The 22540-nt window shown below is 44.0% G+C and overlaps 1 protein-coding gene across 1 annotated transcript in view; it reads right to left on the bottom strand.

Annotated features, from left to right (window-relative positions):
• The window catches only part of tenm1 (teneurin transmembrane protein 1), a 186462-nt gene that overhangs the window by 150944 nt on the left and 12978 nt on the right, over positions 1-22540 (bottom strand). The window contains 2 exon segments of the mRNA XM_025898021.1: positions 16322-16654; positions 20277-20549. Coding sequence (XP_025753806.1) covers positions 16322-16654; positions 20277-20493 — 550 coding nt within the window. The 5' untranslated portion in view covers positions 20494-20549.

Here is a 22540-nt window from a genome sequence, read left to right as displayed (position 1 = left end):
TTGTGGTAAAGAAATATGCTTTTCAGTGCAAAGACGAACCCCTCCTGTACGCCTCCATTTGAGTGCGTTTCGTGTTTTCATGTATCGACTGTGAAAGCGAATTTCCTCTCAGAGGATAATAAAGTATCTGTCATCTTTACAGAGGTGCAGGGTTGTGCTGCCTTTGTCAATAATATCCGTGTAGATGTGTTTTCTCACCGCGCCTACTGCAGCACCGAGGACTAGTCAATATCCCACAATGCACCTCTGACCTGTGGGCAAACCTGCCTCGCTCTCCCTTTCAACTTCCGATGGAGATTGATTTTCAAGCAACTCCCACTCATATAAATGTGTCAATTGAGGAGAAATGAGAGGGGATGTATTTAAAGTGTAGACCGGGCTTTGAGCAGATCAGAAAATACAGGGGAGCATTTCATCTGCCGCTAACCCGCAACCACGGCGAGCTAAAAGGCTTTGCATCATCCTGAAGGAAGCCACAGAGAAGAATCTGTTACCGATATTTTTGTTCTCCTGACCACAAAGTACAGTGTGGAAGTGCGAAGAGTGTTACACCATGGATGCATGATATGCGAGGCGCTATTCTAGGGTGAAAGTGTGTTTATGCTTGTATGTGTGTATTAGTGGGGGGAGGCAGAATCTAGGTCTGTGTGATGAATCTGTTTCAGTGGCAAGCAAGGTGCTGCTAGCAGCATGCCGTCTGTTAATTCACATTCGCCGCGGGTGGTTAGAGTCTGTGGCTGATGATACTGAGAGGTGTTGAGAAACGGAGGGAGAGAGGAGGAAGAGAGAGAGAAAGAGGCTTGACAAATGAACGAACACCATGTGCAGGTTGATCCCCGGATGTCATCTGTTGGCAAAACAAAACACATCTAGTCTAACTTCAACTGCGACTCCCTGGCTTTTATTTTATGTTGCTCCAAAACTACAAAGTGTACACTGTGGCATGAAAAACCCACTTTGCAAAAGAAATAGTTCAGCTCAACGCGCCGGAGTGTAGAGCTACTCGGTGCTTGTTTAAGTAAAATTAGCGGGAGCAGCTATCTCAGCTGGAGACGTTTTGATCTCTGAGCCATCGTGTCTTCATTAAAGTATTAACCGATGATTGCAACACCACCAACCAGCCATATTTATTCCAGCGGCAATTATAGCCTGTGTTACATCCACGCAATCACAACCTTCATCTGCGAAAAAAACACAAAACCATACTGAGCTGCCTCTCATTTGCCGTGCAGTGGTCATGAGAACATTAATCCGTAGATTTTTCTCTCTCATAGCTTCCCTCTGCGCCTCTAGCCAAACATTAGAAGTGATTGTGTACCATCCTACATTCATTCCGCTAATGTAGCACACAACTGCGCGTCTCACCCACTTTCCTCCCTCACCTTTTTCTTTACATCCCCTCGGCTGAGCTGTCAGGGGAGATCCATTCAGCTGAGATGGTCCACATGTAAATAGCTCTTGCGTAAGTCCTTCCTACTCGAGATCACACCAGGAATGAAAAAGAGGGCTTTGAGAACGAAAAGTTGCATTCGGACTAAACTAAGATTTATATTAGTTGCTTTTTGGGGGGGGGTTGGAGCCTTTGTGTGGCACAGGTCAAGCATACGGCTCCAAATCTGTTTTATGACGGTTGCCATCTCTGTTTTCTGTCTCGCAAAGGAGGAAGAAAAGATACCGTGGCACCACCCGCATCACATAAATCAGCCAAGAGAGCATAATGGCGAGGATTTGACTGAGGGCAACCAGGGGGCGAGATTTAGCGCTCGTTCATTCCTGCTCCCATCTATTTCCCTCACTCTGCCTGTGTGCCGACCCGTCTCTGGTGCTGACCCAAAAAGGAAAAAGAAGAACCGCCTGTGTCCACCTATTGTCGGCTGCACAGCCCATTATCTCTCTCTCTCTTTCTCACTCTGCAGCTACGAGGGGGCTCAGCTCACGCTTCCCCCGAGGTGATCATCTCTCAACACATCTCACAGACCGGACTCATTTTTTGCTCGTTCTCAAACTGTACGTGCATCCAGCCCAGCCGGGCTGCAGTCTTTCCCTTTTTTACTTCACCACAGACAGAAAAACAATAGATGAATGTACCTCGGATGTAACACCAGACCCTCGAGGGACAGAAAGAGACCTTAAGAGGAGAATATCTACTCTGTCTTAAAAAAAACACCCAAAAAAGATAGAGATGTACAAAAAGGAAAGTGGCTTATGATGCTCGGCTTCATGCTTCATTTTATATCCTTCTCATTATTTTCCTCCAAATTAACAAATGAAATCAAACCCCTCCCCCAAACAGCAGCCGTCCAATCATAATTTAGGCACTTTGAAGCTTTTGGAGCAGCAAGTCTTTATTAGGACTGATATTCGAAGAGACTTGATGCAATGTCTTTTAATCTCCTAAAACCAAAATACAAGCGCAAACGTCTTAGGCGAATGAATTATACATTGTTATCTGTCGTCAAATGTGCCTCAAACATTAACATATCCAGATGGCTTACGATCTACAACAAGGATTACCTCTGAAATACTGTCAGATCCTCGTCTCGTTTGCAATTACGAACAAATACAATCTACTGCTTTAACTTGAGTTGTTCGTGTAAATGCGGGATACTTTATCCAAACACTGTTAGTGCGGGCAGGGAAAAAGTAAACGAACTCCTCTTGCTAGCGCAGGATTATAAAGTGCATAGAAAAAGAGTTGCTCTTGTTATGGCTGCAGTACACAAACAGCATGAAGTCCACTCATTCATGATATGCCTATACAGCCACTTCCTCCTCCTCATTTTCTTGAATTTGATTGCTACTTTGTTTCCTGCCTTCATTTTCCTAATGATTGCTTGCACAGGTGTGCACTGTGTACCTCGGCATTTAAAGCTGCCTTTACTAAAAATAGTCACAGCATGTATCCTTGCATATACCTCGCAGATTAATGCTGCTGTCAATCATGTTGCTGCCTTTTCTTTTTTTTTAAATGTACAGATGTTTTTGCTTTTAGTCTTTTATGAGGAGTCTCTGGGCAACATAAGGATGGGGACTACGTTCAAATCCTTGGAACCACTTGTGCGGTGGGTGTAGCTCTGGAGGTCGAGCAGGTCTACCTGTTGGAAGTGCCGTGGTTCATCCCTGGCTTCTCCAATCCGCCTGCCGAGTATCTTAGAAAAGCACTAGTCCATTTACCATTTGGCATGGCTGCTTCTGGGTGTCTCAGATACTATAAGTACAACGTCATCCTTTGGGCAACAGATAACATTGAGTTTAATTTAATTCATATTTGTGCCTTGACATGGTGCCCAAACAACGTTGGGCACCAAACACAGGCATCTTTCTTTTTTTCTTGCTGTAAGGAAGCCGGAGGTGTAGAGGTGATATAAATATCGTGACCACTGAGCTTGTGTCCTGTGTGGGAGCTTTATCAGTGCCATTATCTTTTTCGTTCCATCTTCGATTCAGGGACAAAAACTGGGCTTGAAATGACAGCAGTTGTGTTTGATGTTGGAAAATTACGCTAAAGGGAACACTGTGTTTTAAAATGTGAAGCCAAGGGAGACCACATGGAGACCAAGTGTCGCCATGTGATGAGTTAAAACTGAGCACAAGTTCCAAACAGTGCCCACGGTTTTTCATTAATTCACTGGGTGTACTTTATTTCGAGAATTTCTTGGAGTTAGGGATTCTTATGTTCTTGTGTTCTGATTGACAAATGTTTCTCGTTGGGAGATAAATGTGAACAGAAGTATACGCGAAGCAAAAGTATACGTTTTTCCACCAGCAGGCATCCCATTAGGATCCAATCAAGGTATAGAATGTGTTTATTTAGATATCAGTGTTTCCAGATGATTGTTTGTTAATTTCTTGGATGTATTCAGTATTTCTTTTCCTTTTTTTGTGAGAATATCAGACAAAAAAGTGGGGCGCATGAACTGTCATGCCTAACACAGTCATGACGTAGGTGCTGGCTACAAGTAATGGAAATATCAGGTAAAAGTGCACCATTTGTGGAGCAGAACAAACCCAGGGAACAAATGTCAAGTACTTCAGCTGACATAAATACATAAGATCAATGAACCGCCAGTCTCCATCTGCCCCCAATTACAACGATCACTGCTACAAACCTAGCAGAAGATCTTCAGAAGGAAATGATGTAACAAATATAATGTTAAGCAACAGCATTATACCAACACAAAAAGCGTATGTAATGGGATAGATGTATGGATGGATGTATTGCAGGTTGACTTGTGGTTCCTAAGGTTTCTAAAGGTAGAATGGGATGCTGAGTCTTCAGCTTTCAGGCCCCTTTTCTGAGGAACCAGCTCCCAGCTTGGATTTGGCTTAAAACTTTTCTTTTTCATAAAGCTTATAGTTAGGTCTGGTTTAGGTGACCCTGACGCCTCCCTTAGTTCCACTGCGATAGGCCAAGGCTGGTGGGGCCTTCCAATGAGTGTTTCCTCTTCACTCATAATGTGTTTATACATCACTCTGCATTTAATCGGTAGTTATTATTAATCTCTGGCTCTCTTCCAAGGCATGTATTTTGTCACGTCTTCCTCCTCTGATGCCCAATCGGTCACCAGCAAATGGTTGATGCTCCCTGATCCTGGTTCTGCCAGAGGTTTCTTCCTGTTAAAAGAGAGTTTTTCCTTTCCACTGTTGCCATTGTGCTTGCACATAGGGGGTTGTCCATATTTCTTATATTATTGTAGGGTCTTTATCTTATAATATAAGGTTCATTGAGACAATTGTTATTATGATTTGGAAATACATATATAAATGTAATGGAGATGGATGGATGGATGGATGGATGGATGGATGGATGGATGGATGGAGGATTCAGATCCAAAATTGTCAGTCCTTCTATGTTCAAAGTACTCAGTCAGATTGTGTGCAGTGATTTATGTAAGCAAATTTTCCTTAATATATCTTTTAGTTCTAGTAAAGTCTTAGGCTGTAAAAACAATAAGAACTAAAGAAAAAGCAATGTATGTATGTAAGCACACAAGTATAAAACTGGTCATTCACACTTGGGTACTAAATGGGGGGGGGGTGTTATACAATTGATTGTGTGCTATTTCCTGCAATAGCAAAGCTACTTATAATCATGATAATTCATGTTGACTTAATGTGCTGTTTGCACAGAGTCAGCCCAAGCATAAAATCTCACAGTACGTTTCATGTAAAAGCTTGCTTGCATGTGCTCTTTCCATATCTCATTTTACCTAGTCTCTTCAGTGTTATGTGTACGTGTGTAATACTGGCCAGAGCAATTACTGAATATTGTCCACATTGGCCAGACTCACTGCACCGGCTGGTGTTGATCTGATTCTGCTCGTACACACACATTGAAAAACAAAAAACAACAACAACAAAAAAAAACATCTGTTTGGAGCGAAATACACATACACGCAGACACGAATACAAAGTGAACACTCCCTTGGAAGCGCACGCAGACAAGCACAGGCTCACCCTACCCGCCATACGCACACACACACACACACACACACACACACACACACACACACACACACATGCAAACCCTATCTGGAAATGACATTGTGCATCTGTTTGGACAGCACTAGCACATTCAGGTTTTGCAAAACACTGGCAAGAGCTCTGCATTGCCCACGAGAAGCTTTTCCTACTGCAGCGGGGTGACCGGGTGACCAAGCAGCCATCCAATTGTCTGCCTGCTTCATTCCACACGCACACACATGTACACACACGTGCACACACACCGTCACCTGCAGACTCCGCAATGCAAATTCAGTCCCATCCCCTCCCCTGACACCAACACTCTCTTTTTTCCCAAGTCACCCATAAAATGCTCATGCTTTTAGTTTTTAGAGGCATTCCAAAACATTTTAAGAAGCGATTTATTTAACAGCATGATTATCTATCTGGTGTTAGAGCAATCTATCAAGCAAAGCGACTGGGTGTGCTATTACCGCCCTCTCCCCCAGCACAGGTGGCAGCTGTTTAGAGGACAAGCAAATAAGAAGCCCCGCCCCACCAAAAAAACAGACTAATTCTTGATGTATGTGTGAAAGTTTTCAAACGTACAATCTTTGCCACAGTATGGCAGCAGGTATGTGATTTGGTGGTCAATCTAGCATTCTGTGGTGGCACGCACATCTCTAAAGGGTTACTTTTAAAAAATACATATATATAAAAATAAAACAGCCTCCTTTGCATGTTGAAAGCCTGGGGGTAATCCCATGTGTCGTAAATATGAAGGTGACGTCTTCTGCCAATCTGTCATGTCTCATCATAGCAAATGTATCTCTTCAGGGACCGCCAGTTTAGCATTAAGCATGTACATACATCACATCAATGCCACGAGACAAAAGCGCCCCATTTGTGTTTCTGACAGCTTTGTAGGGGCTCAAGGTGTGTGTGTGTGTGTGTTTGCACACATACACTGTGTGCACAGACAGAAAGAGATACAGTGTCAGAAACAGACGGGAAAACAAACAGCAACAGAAAAAAAGGCGAGGGAGCGAGTAATAAGCCAAGGCCTGGAGGAGTTTTCAGTTATTTACATATGCAGATTCTGGTCACCCTAGATCCCTTCCCTCATCAAGAGCAAACCAATTAAAAATCTCTTCATTTAATGTTTACCTTAATTAACCGTAACAATTAATGGCTTTCCAAAGTCCTATTGTGGCTTTTTCAATTAAAAGCTGTCTGTGAAAAAGGTTGCAATCCAATCCTATAAATCATACAGACAATTCTCCTCCATCCCAGGGCTGAAGTGAATGAGTGAAAGAGACTCATACATCACTACTTTTCTCAGTGTGGCTTAAGCTTCAACTCGCACCTTACTTTAAAAAAAAAAGAAAAAAAAGAAAGTAATTTTTCCTCAGATGTAGACAGGTTGTGTTTTCATGTCACGGTGTTCCCTGGCATGCGTGTGCATGTCCAACCCTTCAACCAGCGGCCCTATTGGTCAGCAGATTGTTGAGTGAGACCCAGCGGACCATTAGTCGTCCGAAGCTGCCAGGGCCGAGCGCTGATAATGACAGGTGGTGCACAAACCCTGGAGGTCTGACAGGCTCAGGGCATCGTGCCACGTAACAACAGCCTTCACTACTGGCACCATGACTGTGATGGCAGCCTTTAACACTGGCACTGACGCAGCTATGGCAGAAGAATCCCTGGCAGTTTGAGGACTGATGCGACAGAGGAGCAGCCATTACTACAAGTGGTTAAACTAAAATGGCAGCAACTGGTAATGGTGGGAAAACCGGCGCGCTGTTATTGCTGTGACTGGCATTCGAATCCCCGTGCAGGCTCAGATAGCGATTCTGATCGTCAGGCTAACGATGAATCTGTGCGTTCATTATTCAGACGAGCTTTTTTCTTTTTATTACAGGAGACTGCTTAGCGACACGTTCAGTTCATCAACATCGAGCATGGCATTGTGCAGGACGTAAAAGTCCCTGTTCACTTGTTCTCCCTCTTTCTCCGTCATTGTTCATTTAGGCTTTCGAGCTAACCATTCACACGGGCGTCTTTGCTCATACAAGCGTTTGAGATATAAGAGAATCCTATTTGATTTCTGTTTTTTCTTTTCATTTTTTTTCTGTTTCATCCTCCCATCCAACCACTGCCTCGTCAGTACAGTTCATGCTTTCTACCACACCTCCAAAATACATAGCCCACTGACCCCCTCACACACAGAGAGCGCAAAAAACAGCAGGAGCGTGTGTGGGCATCCGAGTGTGCATGTGTGCGTGTCCGTACAGGCACCTTTGTGTCCTCCACCCCCTCTCAGCCTCTCTTCCCTAGTGCAGAACACTCTGATTTGCACTAATCTCTCGGTACACTCTCGGGGCTATTGTTCCTTTCTGCTGCGAGCTTATTCATGTGCCACTCACTGTGCTCTCCTCTCATTTTAATACCAACAGCACTGCGAGCTAAAAACAGGTTTTAAGACTGCTTATTTGACTGTTTATGTTAAAAAAAGAGAAAAGAAAAAAATATGTTCGCCTCTCACCTCCTCTGCTGTGTAGGTGATTGCAGGATTCTGTACAATTTAGCCGCCTATTAAAATGGCTGGACTCTGATGTTTCCATTGCAGTGTTTTTATGTATACAGCCTGTAGGCAGCCAGTGGACAGCTTGAGATGAAAGCTACGGCTGATGTTCTGATTTGATGACTGTTGCCATGGCAGCGGGATGATGATGGAGGAGGGGGTGAGGGAGAAAGAACAGAAAATTATCTCTCTCTCTCTCCCACCGCATCTCACTCTTTCTTTCTCTTCGTCTCATTTTCCCTCACTCACAAACACACATCCCTAACCCCGCATCAACCAGCTCTACAGTCCAGCAGGTCCTTCACTGGATCAGTGAGCTGTACGGGTCCATCATTAGGACAACAGGGTGGGGTCCGACATCCTGACAGCTTGTCAAGAACAGAGGCCTGCATGGCTAACTGTGTGATGAGACCACCATTAAAGAAGAGGAAAACCATACAACTGCACTGCTGCTGCAACAAGGCACCTGGCGGATTCGTGGTAACTCTTCAGCCTCTCCCGGATGGCTGAACGAGCGGTTCAATAAAAACGCTTTCTGGCTCCAGCGGACGTGTTTATAGCATTTCCTCTGGCCAAGCGCAACACCAGGGTTAAGTTGATCATCTCTCACTCTGGTAAAATAGCCAGGGGAGCCCATGTACCTCTAGATCAACTCTACAACTTAAAGACCCTAAACGTTACAGCTCCGATGATCGATATGGCACTGAGCAATGTTCTTTACGAGCTAATAGACAAATCCATTCCTGCAAAACCCCTTGGGCCTCTGGAAGGCAAGAAGGGTGTTAAAGTACGTGGCTGTTTGCCTGATGTGTCCACTTAAACCTGCGCTTGCACTCGCACACAAAACACACCAAAGAGGTCGGAGGAGACAGCAGGATGGGGCTTGTGTGTCTCGCGCGTGTCCACATGTGCAGTTTTGCCGGCACATCTGCAGACATCTCAATCTCCGAGGGCATTGTCATTTCTGGATTCCCCTGAGGTTATCGAGGTCGCGGAGCTGCCAAGAGGAGATTTGTGTCTTGCAACATCAGAAGGGGGGAAAACACACAAAATCCATTTCGTTCACATTGCTTAAATGCTCCTATCTGATACCCCTGGATAAGAGAGCTTACACGAGCCATGTGTAATTCCCTCACTATCTAATTAAAAGTCCAGATTGCCTAATAATTGTCAGAATTGCATCACGCGGATCAGAATCCCATCTGAAATCTAACACCTGTTGCTGTTTCACTGAGTTCCATCAGCGCATAGAAATGGTAAGGAATGGTATTTCAAACATAGCTTTAACGCGCTGCTATCAAAGAAAAAAAAAAAAACCCTCACCAGTGCTTTTTTTAATGATGAATCTTAGCGAGCCTCTCCGGCTTTCTCTCCACTCTCTGCTCTCCTGCTTTGTCTTTCTCCGAGCCGTTCACGCGCTCATTAAACCGTGTGGTCAGTTTTTGTACTCCGCTCTCTCACCAGTCGCCTTCCGTGCCCTCGCTAACCTTCCGCAATTTCTTACTTGAACACAGCTTGGTCAAACTTGACTGAAAAAACTTTGGCACATCATTATAAAAATAATGGACCGTGTTTATAAAGGATATGAGGCTCCTCTATGACATTGCGCAGTCCCCTAGGCCCTCGAGCAACCTAGTTTATAGTCGGCTTGTAACATTTATGTTTAAGGTAACATTCATGCTTGTCTTATTTCAAGGCAAGGACAACAGCCACACTATGAAAAAAATATATATTTTGAATGACTTTATTTGAAGGTCTGAAAAGGAGCAATCTATTTTGGGGCAAAATGCCTCATTTAGTGTTGGTAAGTATAAACCCTGCAGCATCTACTCTGTTACAGGGTAACTTCTACACTCTAATTCAAGGCAGAGAACATTAATACTGCTTATCGTTCATTTACTGAAAAAAAGAGAGCATATTAAGAGAAATGACAATTAGTGAGGATTGCCTTCTAGAGCCTTTCTCCAGTAATTATAGTGCACTTTGAATTAGCGGTAAGTTTGTAATGCAGATGGAAAGCGCCGCATTGAAATCATGTCTGAATTCTCACAAAGACGTGTGAGTGAGACTGCTGTCGTCTCGTGGTTTGTTTTTTTTAATTGCTTTACTGCTACAATTGCCAAATATTTTTCCACTCGTGAAAAAGCCTCAAACGTAAGCAATTAATCTTTTCATTGTCACAAAAAACTGACTTTCAACGCTTGTTTGTAAAGTCTCCAAAAAGATTGGTTAGTCTAACCGACGACACACGTCCCAAATGTTTTCCATTTACAAAGATTTTTTTTTTTTAAAAGGGATCAAATTCTAATTTTTGAGATGCAAAAATGATTAAATTGATGGCAATGGTGCAATCCATCTTGGACAGTTCCTCGTTTGAAAAAAAAAAATTGAAACGTATTTTAAACACATCAACAAAGAAATTAGTACTTGAGGGAAAATTTGTCTGAGAAATGAGTGTGGGCAAATTGAATTCGAGACCCGCAAGCTGTCAAGTGTAAATAAATTCATGTCTGGTGAGAATGAACGAGGAGGGGACTTGCATTTTTCTGTTCAAATTATGTTTGGGCGTTAGATCACATGATCAAAGGCTTTTAATATTCATTTATTGACACGATTCCTTTGAAAATTTCATCTAATACCAGGCTGCTAAGCAGTGACAAAAGATAACACCCAACACTGAATACAAATGTTCAATTAATTAACAATCAATTACACATTAAAGCCGTCTTGTGATCGCTTGGCTTTTTGTCTTAATGTGTTTACAAAGTCGGCGACGGGTCAGATCGGCAAATCTGGGACAATCTACCTCGACCCGTGGGAACGATCGTTCCCACATCCACGCTGCGCCATGTTTTCAGAGTAACACTGCTTTCATTAAGCCTGATTGGTAACTCGGAGACTGTAAATGTTTGAGGCAATTTGAAAACCCATTTTCTTCAAACCATTATCTGCAGAGTATGGCGGAAATGGAACATTCAGACCTTTCTATAGTATTAATTTAGCGCCGCGATCAGACAGTTTTAAGGGAGTTGTCAAGTTTTTAAAAAAATAATGGACATCCTGCGGCCAATCGGGATCAAGTGCTTACTCAGGCCCGGGTAATTACACAGATATTTGCATTTAGCACAGAAAGTTATCTAGTATAAAGAGCGATAGGGCCTTTCGCTGGACTCCTGTTTGCTGACGCCTTGGAACCCGTTCAGCTCAGAGGACGATGGATGAAACGCGCAGCGATATAAAACCAGGAGGCTGTCTGATACACGTCAATGTGTCAATCTCAAAAGTAGCGGGGAGAAAGATAAGCCTAAAGAAGAGGGTGAAGAGTAAAACTGTTCAACTAATGAAAAACAAGTCAAGTAATTAGCATCTCATTATATGACAGCGCTGTAACTCAGATTATATAGCTAATGTTTGTTTTTTATGATTATTATTCCACGCTGCAGTAATTCAGAAGACTGACACCTCTCTCTCATCAGCCCTCTGAGTCTCAGCATTTATTGTAGGTCTCTAACCGTCACAAAGTAACTGAACACCAGAGTCAATGACCCTCGCCATCATAAACCTATTTATTAACCCAGTCTTTTTTACTTAATTTATACTCAAGCAGCAGTGTAAAAGGCAACAGTGACTTTCTGAAGTCGTTTCAGCACAGCGGGGTTGCCAAAAAGTAGAGATGTTACTCATATGTACAGAATAGAGGAGCAAACTTTCATGGTTCAGTCTCAATAGAAGAAAAAAAGGGCAGTAACCTGCTGGTGATTTGTAAAAAAAATTATCATCTAACTTATAAATTAGAACAGACTGTCAATGTGTTGAGCGTCTCTCTCCAGTCGGGGACTCGAATCAACTGTTTGCTAACTGGTTGTATTTGGTTATATGCCTGTAAATATCGTATTGAGTTTAAAATTTTGTTACTCACTTTTAAAATCCTGAATAATATTGCGCCCAGTTATCCCACTGATCTCCTCAATCTGTACACTCCTTGCCGAGCGCTAAGGTCATCAGGTCAATTACTCTGGCCCAACCTAAGTTTAGGCTGAAGACCAGAGTCGATCGTGCCTTTGCCTCAGTTGAACCTAAACTTTGGAATAACCTCCCCGCTCCTATTCGTGCCTCAGACTCTATCCAGTCCTTCAAATCACGTTTGAAAGCTTACTTATTTAACCTGGCTTTCCCGACCAGTGAGTGCCCTTATTCCATCTAATCTAATTAATTTCACTACTGGTTCTTTTAACTTCTTAGGTGATATTTTGTATCTATGAACTGACCTTCCTTCTGAACTGAGGTCTGATACCTATTTTACCTCTCTCTTCTGGTCTATTAGTGCCTCCCCTCTGTCAGTGCTAGTGCTAGTACCTGATCTATATTTTGTTAATTGATTTATTTTGATTTTCTGTATTATTGTAAAGCACTTTGCCGTACCTTTGGTTTTTAAATGTGCTATACAAATAAAACTGTATTGTATTGTATTGTAAAACAGCAGGTTTCTGAGCGCCTTGTATCATTTTTAGGTTAAATCACTGTCCTGCAGCGACTGTTTCACTGTTTGTGGAGGAATTTCTGAATTTCTGTTTCAGATCTTTGAGGTTCTGCCAGGACTCTAAATCTGAGTTGTTAATGTGAATTTATGTGTTTGCAGACGGCAGCAAACCTGCAATTGTTTGATAGTTTACCACAGATAATCACGTATTACCACGAACAGATTGCATGTAATTGCTACCTTAACCCCATTCAGTTGCAGACAGATGGCAGACTGACTTTGTGCACCAAAGTTGGGTAAAGACTGCATAACCATTTCAAAAGCCAACAAGATCAAGAGGTCGTTGCACACGGTTGCAGTAATTTAGTTTGCACTGACGTCTCCAACACTGTTTTCTGACTGTAGCATTACACATAAAATAGCAGTTAAACAAATACAACATATCTTTCTCAATAAACTGATATTTTTACATCCCTGTTTTTATATGAATTAAACACAAAAGCCCAAGTGGGTGTTGAGACTAGCTTCTTTCTGTGTTTCTCTACTCTTCAAAGAAATCAGCTAATGGGCTTCCAGCTTAAGCTTCATAGTTAATGGCAGGTTTGAACTTGCTCCCAGGCTCTGTCTCAGGCCTCTGCTTCTGGGAAAAAAAATATTTGTAATAGGTTAAACAGGATTTCTCCCGCACACGGGACTAAAGCTGCAGAATCTAGTCTATAAAAATTACAGAGCCCCTGAGACTAAGGAGGTGTGTGTGTGTCTGTGTGTGTGTTTCATTTGACCGCAGTTCTGCCTGATTCACTTTGATTTCAAGTCCACAAAAATAGAACTAGTGAGCATGACTGGAATTAGTCTGTTGCTTACAGCTGAATGTGGGAGTCTTCCCTCTGGGTTTATTAATATTATAAATCCCTGTAGCTACAGGAGGAGGACTGATATGTGCATCACCAAAGTCAAAGATTTGCTTTGTGCACATTTATGCATGCAGCACAACAGGGATGGCATTCTAAATTATTCATATATACACCTAAAAACATAAACAATCACCTTAGCTTTGCTACACTTACACGAGCTGTCACACTCAGACTTACAGTTTACAAGCTCAAGTCAAATGATTTATTGCATGCTGGCCACCCGAGCCCTGAACTCCACCAGTTAGTTTTACTGTCCAATCCATTTATTCTGCAATGCAACTATCATCTTTCTAACGATTTGTTATCATAACACATATGTTTTCTCACTAACTTGCAGTCAGTACACCTGCAGGTCACTCAATCAGGAGCATTCCCAGCCAGCTCCTTTTGGGATGATCTGCTTTAGAGTCAGTGTTCACTACCACTCCAGGTTTCCAAGTCTTATGTAATGCCTTCCCAGATACAAGTATACTGCAGCCCATAATTTTAGACTGACACCTGGTTGTCCACATACTTTTGTCCATGTACTGTAAGTCGTGTACGTGTGTGTGCATCTCCCAGCAGTAAACTCCAGCTGAACTACACTTTCTTTCTACTGCCAATCTCCTCTGTTCTTGCGATGAACTGTCGTCAATTCGGGGTGTTGATGTTTTCCTGAGTTTGTCAGCAGGTCTGACTGGCGCTCGAAAATGCCTGCAGCCTTCCTCAAGGGAGGTGTCACAGTTGGACACACACCCCCCACCACACACCCTCCCACACACACACGCAAACATGAAAGAGAATAAAGACAGACATCTGTACAAATGTGGCTTCACACACAAGCTGAATCTCCTTTTCTTTTACTCTTTCTTAATCTGTCGAGCCCTCTCTCTATTTTTCTCACACCTATACACACACACACACACACACACACACACACACACACACACACACACGGGGACTAAATTGACTTGTCAGCTTCAATCAGACGAGGAACAAAAGGATTCCTGCCAGTTTGAAGCTGACATCATTAATAGGTTTGGGAGGGGGTGAGCTCTGAAGACAAAGGGAGTGCAAGGTCGGGCCGACTTAAAATGCACTTTCATTTTGGCAGGGACGTTAGCTTTTTGATTTCAGCCCCTTCACGCCAACATCTTTTTGCGAGTGCCTCTAACTTTCATTATCGCCGGGAACAGAGGGGCGTGTGAGACTTTGTTGTGCTGATGGAGAGAAATGTGACATCCATAATACATTTCCTATTAGAGGATGCCACGCATGGACACACCTGGCCATGTCTCAGAGAGAGATGGACAGGAAGAGGATAAGAATAAATGGGCTGCTGCCGGTGGTGGAGAGGGAATAAGGTTGCCGAGTAAAAAGGATACGGACGCAGCAGAGGAGCATAGGTGTGAGTGAAAAGGGGGAGAGCGTGTTCTTGAGAAAAGTTTGGAGAGAGAGCCACAGGACATGCATTACATCATCATGTGACACATGAAATCCACACATAAACCGGCTTTCCTGGCGCACTGTAGCAGCAAAGCCCGACACTTTGAACATTTTAATCCTCCCCTCTTACGTCTGTGACTTCATCCATCCTTATTCCCTGCTGTCTGCTGCATTCAAAGCTGCCTCCACCTTTTTTTCCTTTTTTTTTTTTGCAGTTTTAATTCTGACCCCGGATAAAGACAGAGTCCCTCATCTCAAATGGTAATATCTTTGGACCATATGCACGCAGCCATCACAAATTGATTACCGTGTACTGCTGCAAGCATTCCCACTCTCTCTCACGCTCATTTTCAGTGAGGCTGACTTCCTGTCCAGTGCACCAGTTATTCCCAAGCATCCCAAAACCTCTCTAGCACCTTTTTCGCTCTCTCCTCTGTCTCCACAGTCTTTCACCATCTTTGTCTAGCACTCACTTGAATCTAGCTTCTCCTTCACCTGTTTTACCCTCAACCACTCATTCCCTTTTATTCTCATTCTAATTATACCATTACATTACCATTTCTATTCTCTCATTTGCATTTTTTGCTCACCCCGTCTCCTTCCCCCCTCTCTCTTTTTCTCCATCACCCTTCCTTTTCTCAGCCACTGAATACGTTCCACCTTTTTTGCGGCACATAAACAGACAGTGCCCTTGGGGACGGGTTGGAGAGCTCTGTCTTTGTTTGCGTGCACCTCTAACTAACTCTCCATCTGCAGGGAGCCCAGCCAAGCCCAGCAGCGCAAGACAGATAGCTGGCACCATCCCAGGCTCTTCTCTAGTTGGCCCAATATCTTCACCCCCTCCCCACCTCGCCTCCCTCTCAACTTCTCCTTCCTTCTAGGCTAGAGTCTTCCCACAGAGGCGGTTGTCAGCTGCCCTCAGGCAGCCAGTCAGGCACTGTAGACATGGGACCTCTACAATTCCTTTAATCCAAAATCTCCAATTCTTTTTCCAACTCATATGCTGTGAATGTTCATCACTGGACTTTCCTTGAGCTCAGAGTCAACCCCAGCTTCACCTTCAATAAGAGCTCACTTCAGAGACTAAATAACCAATAGTACATTTACTCTATTTAGTCACATCAAAGAGCCTTCAAAAAAGAGGAACTTAAGCATTAGCTTTAGTTCAAAAGCTGAGAGTTTCAATCACGTAATTGCCCAGGGCTGTAACTTAAATCTCAAAAAAAGAGAGAATGTTAGGTGTTGTTTTTCTCTTGCGTTTATTGACGAGCCCGTTTTTTTGTGCTCTTTTCTGTAATGAGGCTATAAGTGTAGGATGTGAAACGCCATCTCACTTTGCCACATGCTGCATTCTCCTTGCTTGTAGAAAAGAAAATCATCAAAGGTGTGCTACTAAATTATCTGCCAAGCCGATCTCCACTGCTGATGGACAATCCCATTAACGAGTAAGAAGAGAGGGTTTTTTTCCCCACTCACCATTGTCAGGCTCAGACTTCCTGTCGTGCTCGGTGTCAGTGAGAGAGAGGGCGGAGTTGGCGCGGCTCGTGAGGCAGGAGCTCTGCTCAGACTTGAGGCCGCGCATCCACATGTGCTGCAGGCCGTGAGCGGGAGACGGGTCCACCTCTGGCTCCGTGTCCACGTCCGAACCCACGCCGAGGGAGTAGCCGTGGCTGTGGACGTGCCCGGTCGGTCCAGAGCACAGCACTTCCTCTTCCTCCTCCTGATGCTGCTGATGCTGCTGCTGCTGCTGCTGTTGGTGGATGTGAAAGTCTGGGCTCCTCAACTGCCCGGCCTTACAGAAGTCTAAATCTAGAGGGAGGGGGGGAGACATGCAAAATGAGCTCGCACAGCCAAAGAACTGCAAAGCCTCTAATACTGGCGTGTGTTTTTTATTTGCTTCAGCGACTAAGCTGACCAGGTGTTTGCTAGAGACAGGCATTTACAAGCCAAACAGCGAACACCTCCCAAATTATTCCAACAGGCAGGCTGTTATTTGAGCAAGCATTTATTAAAAGTTTTTTTTTTCTTTTTTTTTTGCAGAGGTCCAAATCAAAATGCCAGCCTCAATTTTTCTTAACCATTTGCAGTGAGGCTATATCCTGTTCGGGCTGCCTGATGTGTGTTATTGAGCTCGAGATGTATTGAACTGCTGCTCAAACAGAGCACTGATCTCATCTATATTCTCCTTGGTGGGGTGAAGAGATCAGATAAAGATCAAACCTTATTAATATTGACTCAGACTGAGGGAAAAATTGAGCCTCATATGCTTTCAGGTATTAGAACGCCCTCCAATCCCGAGCATCAACCTGTTATCTGAGAACATCAGATATACTGTGTTAGTCCTCTGGTTACACTTCAATTCAATTCAATTCAATTGAGTGCTATTTTTTTTTTCCTGTAGAGGCAGTTGAGTAAATTTTCTTTCTCACCACATGAGTTTTCTGTTTAGAATGTATAAGTGGAAGTGAAGGAACTGATGTAATTGTGAAGAAATGAGGGCATAAATTGAAATCCATACAGATAGCAGCCTGGTACCGCAGGCCCCTCTGAGAACACAGGAAAGAAACACTTCCCTTCCTTCTCACTTAGTGCAGCTAATACGCGTGTTAGGTCAGGTCCTCTGAACATGAACCGCAGCGTTTCAATAAAAGCCGCGGTCCTGTTGACCACTCCATTGACCAGCGATGTGTCCTGCTGTGCCTGTTTGATGGGGTCAAGACCAAGTCTGGCTCTCATACTGTTCTGCTGGAATTAAAGCAGCCAAAGATTGGTCACCACTACACACTACTGTTTAGCTCAAATTGGCTGCAAGAGGGCAATTTGGGAGCAAATTGGCCATTTCCCAGTAGCAACAAACACGGATTGACTGCAAACTGAAAAGTCGTCTAACCGCTTTGTTTTGAAACGTATTTATGATAAAACAAGAGGCTGGGGGTGGAAGTGATTAGAGCGACAATATTTTTCTTTGAAGAACTTCCCATTTCCTGCCATTACAGTCACCCGCTCAGGCCTCCGGACTATTTATGTGACTGTTTTATATTACTGTGCTTTCTTCCAATCTCGTAAGTACCTGTCATGAGCAAAAATCATTATTTGCCAAACAGTCGGGTAAAAACAATCACAAGAAAGTAGTCTGAATATGATGTAAAAAATCCCTGAATTGGATCCCAAATTTTAGCCTTTGGTTTCTTTCTCTGTTTGAGTTAAGAGTTTACACATTTATAAAAGTATTTCTAACTCTTTCAATCAAATATGTAATTAAATTTGGGGTCATATATCGAGTCCACGTTGGGACTGTATCACTGTTGCCTCACAGAAAGAAGGTCCTGAGTTTGACTCCGCCGTGTGGCCGGAGTCTTTCTGTGTGGACTTTGCATGTTCTCCCCGTGTTTGTGTGGGTTCTCTCCGGGTTCTCCAGCTTCCTCCCACAGTCCAAAGACGTGCATTTATTGGGGTTAGGTTAATTGAGGATTCTAAACGGCCACTCGCTTTTTAAAATCTATTCTTAATTACAGATTAGGTTTGATTAACTAACTGAAGTCTCTCTAAAAGGAGAGAAACTCCAAGAACCCCTCTGAGACACTTTTAATTGTTATTGTGCACGCTTAGCAATAATCTTTGTAAACCTAATGAACTCGGGGCACGTAGACGGCCCTTCTGTGTGATCGGCTGAAATCATGCGCAGCCCTTTTATTTATTTATTTGCTCTTTTTAGTATAAGAGTTGGCAGGAGCCTTGTATGTTTATGTATATGTATGTTAATAACAGAGCAATTTACAGAGAACTTCTGGTTTTGTCTATTTGGTGTCATCAGAAGGTGTTTTACTAGAATGTGAAATGAATTAGGTGGAGAAAGGTTCATAAATAATCCGATTCATACTTAATTCAAATATTTAAACTGTGATGCATTTCTGGCTTTCTAAACAGCATGCTGAAAAAGCATGAATTAATTAGCATCCATTATTGGGGGAAAAATGTAATTATTTTGGTCATTCCTTTTTTTCAGCTCTGTAAAATGGTCACGTCGCTGGGGACCTGGCTGTCTATCTGGCCATCTATCAACAGTATCGGTCCAAAGTAAACAGGCTTAGCACAGACAGGTGCAGCGCAGAAAGGAGGTGATGTGGGATTAAATGGAAAGAGAGAGGAATTTGTAATATTAGTGGATAGCGAAACACCTGGGAAAAAGAAAAGGAAGGATGGGAACAGGAAGGAACGGGAGGAGAGGGCAAGAGGGGGAGGCTTAAAAGATGAAGGAAAATATGAAGAACATGGGTGGGGAATTAAATGAGAAACGAATTGGCTGATCTTTGTCACGAACACCGTAATCCATTAAAAATGTCACTGGAGGCAATGTCCCCCCTTAACAGTTGGTTACTTTGGTAGGGTATACTATATATAACTCTGCGGCCCAAAGATGAACAGATGTGCTTTGCAGAACCGGCTGCCATTGACATTTGAAAAGCTGCTTTGGGGGGTCTCGTGCACCTTACCATATGACACTGATGGCAGGGGATGTTGTTTGTTATGGAAACAGAAAGGCGAGTAACTGCTGGAAAAGGCAAGTGCAAGTGCTCTTTTGACACCGCAGTGTCGTGGAATATATCGAAGCAACATCATTATGACTAATGGCCATTGACAGGTTGCCGTATGGGCGAACAGGACGACAAAATCCATAGCAGGTGGCATTCAAACCATGAAATCCCCGGAGCGGGCCGCTTGTCAGGAGTTGTAACCGTTATGAATGGCTAATGTCGCTTGTTAGCATGGTGGGTAGGTCTTGCAGTGGAGCACAAGGTTGAGGTAGTGGAAAGAGTATCTATTGATCACCATGAACCCTGCACAGTGGCGTGCTCCTGATGAGGCGCTGCTTCTCTTTTAACACCACACATGACCTGCATAAAGGCCATCCATCACAGTGCATGCTGGCCCATTTCTCCTCCTGTCACCAACAGGGAAGAAATTTTTCGGTGTGTACGCGTCGGGGTGTGTGCACGCGCGTATATGCAAGCGTGTGTGCATGTATGCGTGCCTCTGTCTGCCTGTGTCAGTATCTGTGTGTGTGTGTGTGTGTAATGAAGGGTGGTGTTCCACCCCAGGTGAGGCCAGAGAGGTTTGGGGTTGACCTAGTTTAGCTGTGGGAGAGAAATATCACCTCCGTGGAGAAGAGGTAATTGGCTGCCTCCGACTGTCCTTCTGGCTCATTGTGGACTGTAATAGGTAATTCACAGAGGTCTTTTTAAAGACCTCTGTGTGTGTGTGTGTGTGTGTGTGTGTGTGTGTGTGTGCATATGAGTGTGTCTGCCTATCTGTTGGTGCCAGTATCCATTTGAGTACACATACAGTATCTTTGCAACCGCGGACGTATATCTCAAGGTAACTATATCCAGCCTAAGCATGCCCTAATAGCATGATAAGCGTGACCTTGTACCTTGTTGGGGTTGGCTGTAGTTGCTCTGCCTTTCCCGATGCGAACCGAGGGTGAGGCGAAGCTCGTGTGTGTAGTCAGGCAGGGTCTCGCGTGATGTGTAGGAGCGGTGATGGGTGCGCCCATCCTCACTCTCGTCAGATGAGCTGGTGTAGGACATCTCCATTTCATGGCGCCCCTTAGACAACGGCTGGTAGGGTTTGCTGTCCATCTCCTCCATGGCTCGCAGGGCTCCACTTTAGTCACTCAGCACAGCCACAGCACAGAGCACAGAGTCTGGAAGAAGGCGAGGCGGGTAAGACGGAGGGCAATGGGGTAGAAACAGCGAGGGAGGGAGGGAAAAGGGCAGCAGGGAGAAAGAAGGATGGGCCAGCGGTGGAAAATGAAAGGAAACAGGGGATAAAACGGACAGGGGCAGAGGAGAAAAATAGCGCAAAAGTCTATTATTGAACACAGTGGAACAGTATTGCAACATCTGCTCATTCCAATTACAGCAGACATTCATAAACAGCATTTGGTTTCTTTCATATTTCACACCAAAGGTTAGCTCCAAATCAATACGCTCAGAAGGGACCGCGATGGTAGCCATTATGTCCGCACGTGTTTGAAGAGAAATTGGCCCAAATAAAGCAAAGCTTAGTGTTCTGTCAGTTGTGGTTTCTATTTGTCCTCTCGCTACTTTAAGCTTTATCTCTCTTTTACAGACGAGCATTGACAAGCTACGAATAAATCTACAAATTTGTCGCTGAGAGCCGTGTCTCTCACTCTCATTAAACGCTGTGACTCACCAGATTCTGAAGTAATGATGAAATGCTATTAGAAGCCAGTCTTTACAGTGTCATTGGCCTCCCGAATGGAGTAATGATAAATCAGCTCTTTTGGCTCTATTCAGCTCCGATTCTCTTGTTCTTCTTTCAACCACATCAAAATCTGCTTCCGATAACGTCCAGCGCTATATACTTATACCGCCAAACTAATGATTGATTGGGACGACGATTAGAGCACAGAAGAAGTGATTAGAAAATACTTCATTCATATTAGTTCTCTTTCATCGTGCCCTGCTCGAGGCCTTTCCAGCCTATTTCCTGCAGTTATAAAGCTTCTAAATGGAGCTTGAGAGGGTCATTGCTCATAGAGACAAAGTGCTATGGTATTGACCTCTTCAGGGAGTCCTGTAGTCCATATATCAAAGCCATTAGAGCGTGCCTGCTCAATACCTCAGAGATCTGCAGCATAGGGTGATCACCACCAGCCTGATACAAGTTTACAGCTGACCTTTCTACCACTGCAGTAACGCTTTTATTCCACCTGAAAGCCTCCCTCCCCTGGCCTTGCACTCACCCTCCTCATCCCCTCCACACATGCACACACACACACACACACATGCAGACCACCCACTGACCTCTGACAGCAAACAGTCAAAAAATGGGCCAAGTCACTCGCGCATTCATCTTGCACACACCCTCAACCCTAAAAGCTCACCACTAGCCTTTGCTTGCATCCATCTTCCCCCCAACAGGGCCTTTTAAAATGCACAAGAGCATTTTCTGTGCAATTATCTCACTTCTCAGTCCGTACAGTAGCGTACAGTAAGCTTCTCGCACGCATGCTTGTGGTTCTCCCTGCAATCACGATGCCTTTCATTTTGATTGGCAGAAGTTATTGCAAGGAATCAAAGCCCGCTATTATCTCAGCTGCCCTGTCAGAACGGGATTGACTGGTGTCACCTTCTCTCTGGTACGGTGAGGAGCGAGTATACATTACCCTGTGAGCTCTGAGCTTGCTTCAGGCACTGACTGCTGTCTGTCTCTACAGAGGCTCTCTGTCCCGTTTTATGTCTGTCTTACATTTACACAGAAAAATGAAAGACTGCAACGCGGCACAAAGGGGCACCATCTTGTTCCTCCGCCGCGCGTTTGAACTCGCACAGACGGTGTAGCGAACATTGCTCTTAATAAATGTAGTTGCGCTTGTATGTGACATGTATAATTCCCTCTTTCTTGTACCGGTCCACCTCTGCTTTCCCTCCTCCCCGCTCTTCCCCTGCCTCGCACGCTCTCCGCCCTCCACCTCGTCCTTCGAGGCTCCTGCGTTTAGAGAAGTAAGCCTGCTGGCGGGGGTTATTCCTGCTAATTCTAGCCCACAGTAGGGTGCCCATTAGGGGGGTTGATTCTCGGTTTTGATGTTGAAACCTGGAGATTGTTTCCTAGAGCCAAGCTCGCTTCAAACAAGACACAGGGGCGTTCTCTAGGACAAGTCAGCATGTG

Source organism: Oreochromis niloticus, linkage group LG2, assembly GCF_001858045.2.
Source record: "Oreochromis niloticus isolate F11D_XX linkage group LG2, O_niloticus_UMD_NMBU, whole genome shotgun sequence".
In the NCBI taxonomy this organism is placed as follows: Eukaryota; Metazoa; Chordata; class Actinopteri; order Cichliformes; family Cichlidae; genus Oreochromis; species Oreochromis niloticus.
Note: the sequence above shows the minus strand (reverse complement) of the source record. Positions and strands in the feature narration are given on the sequence as shown.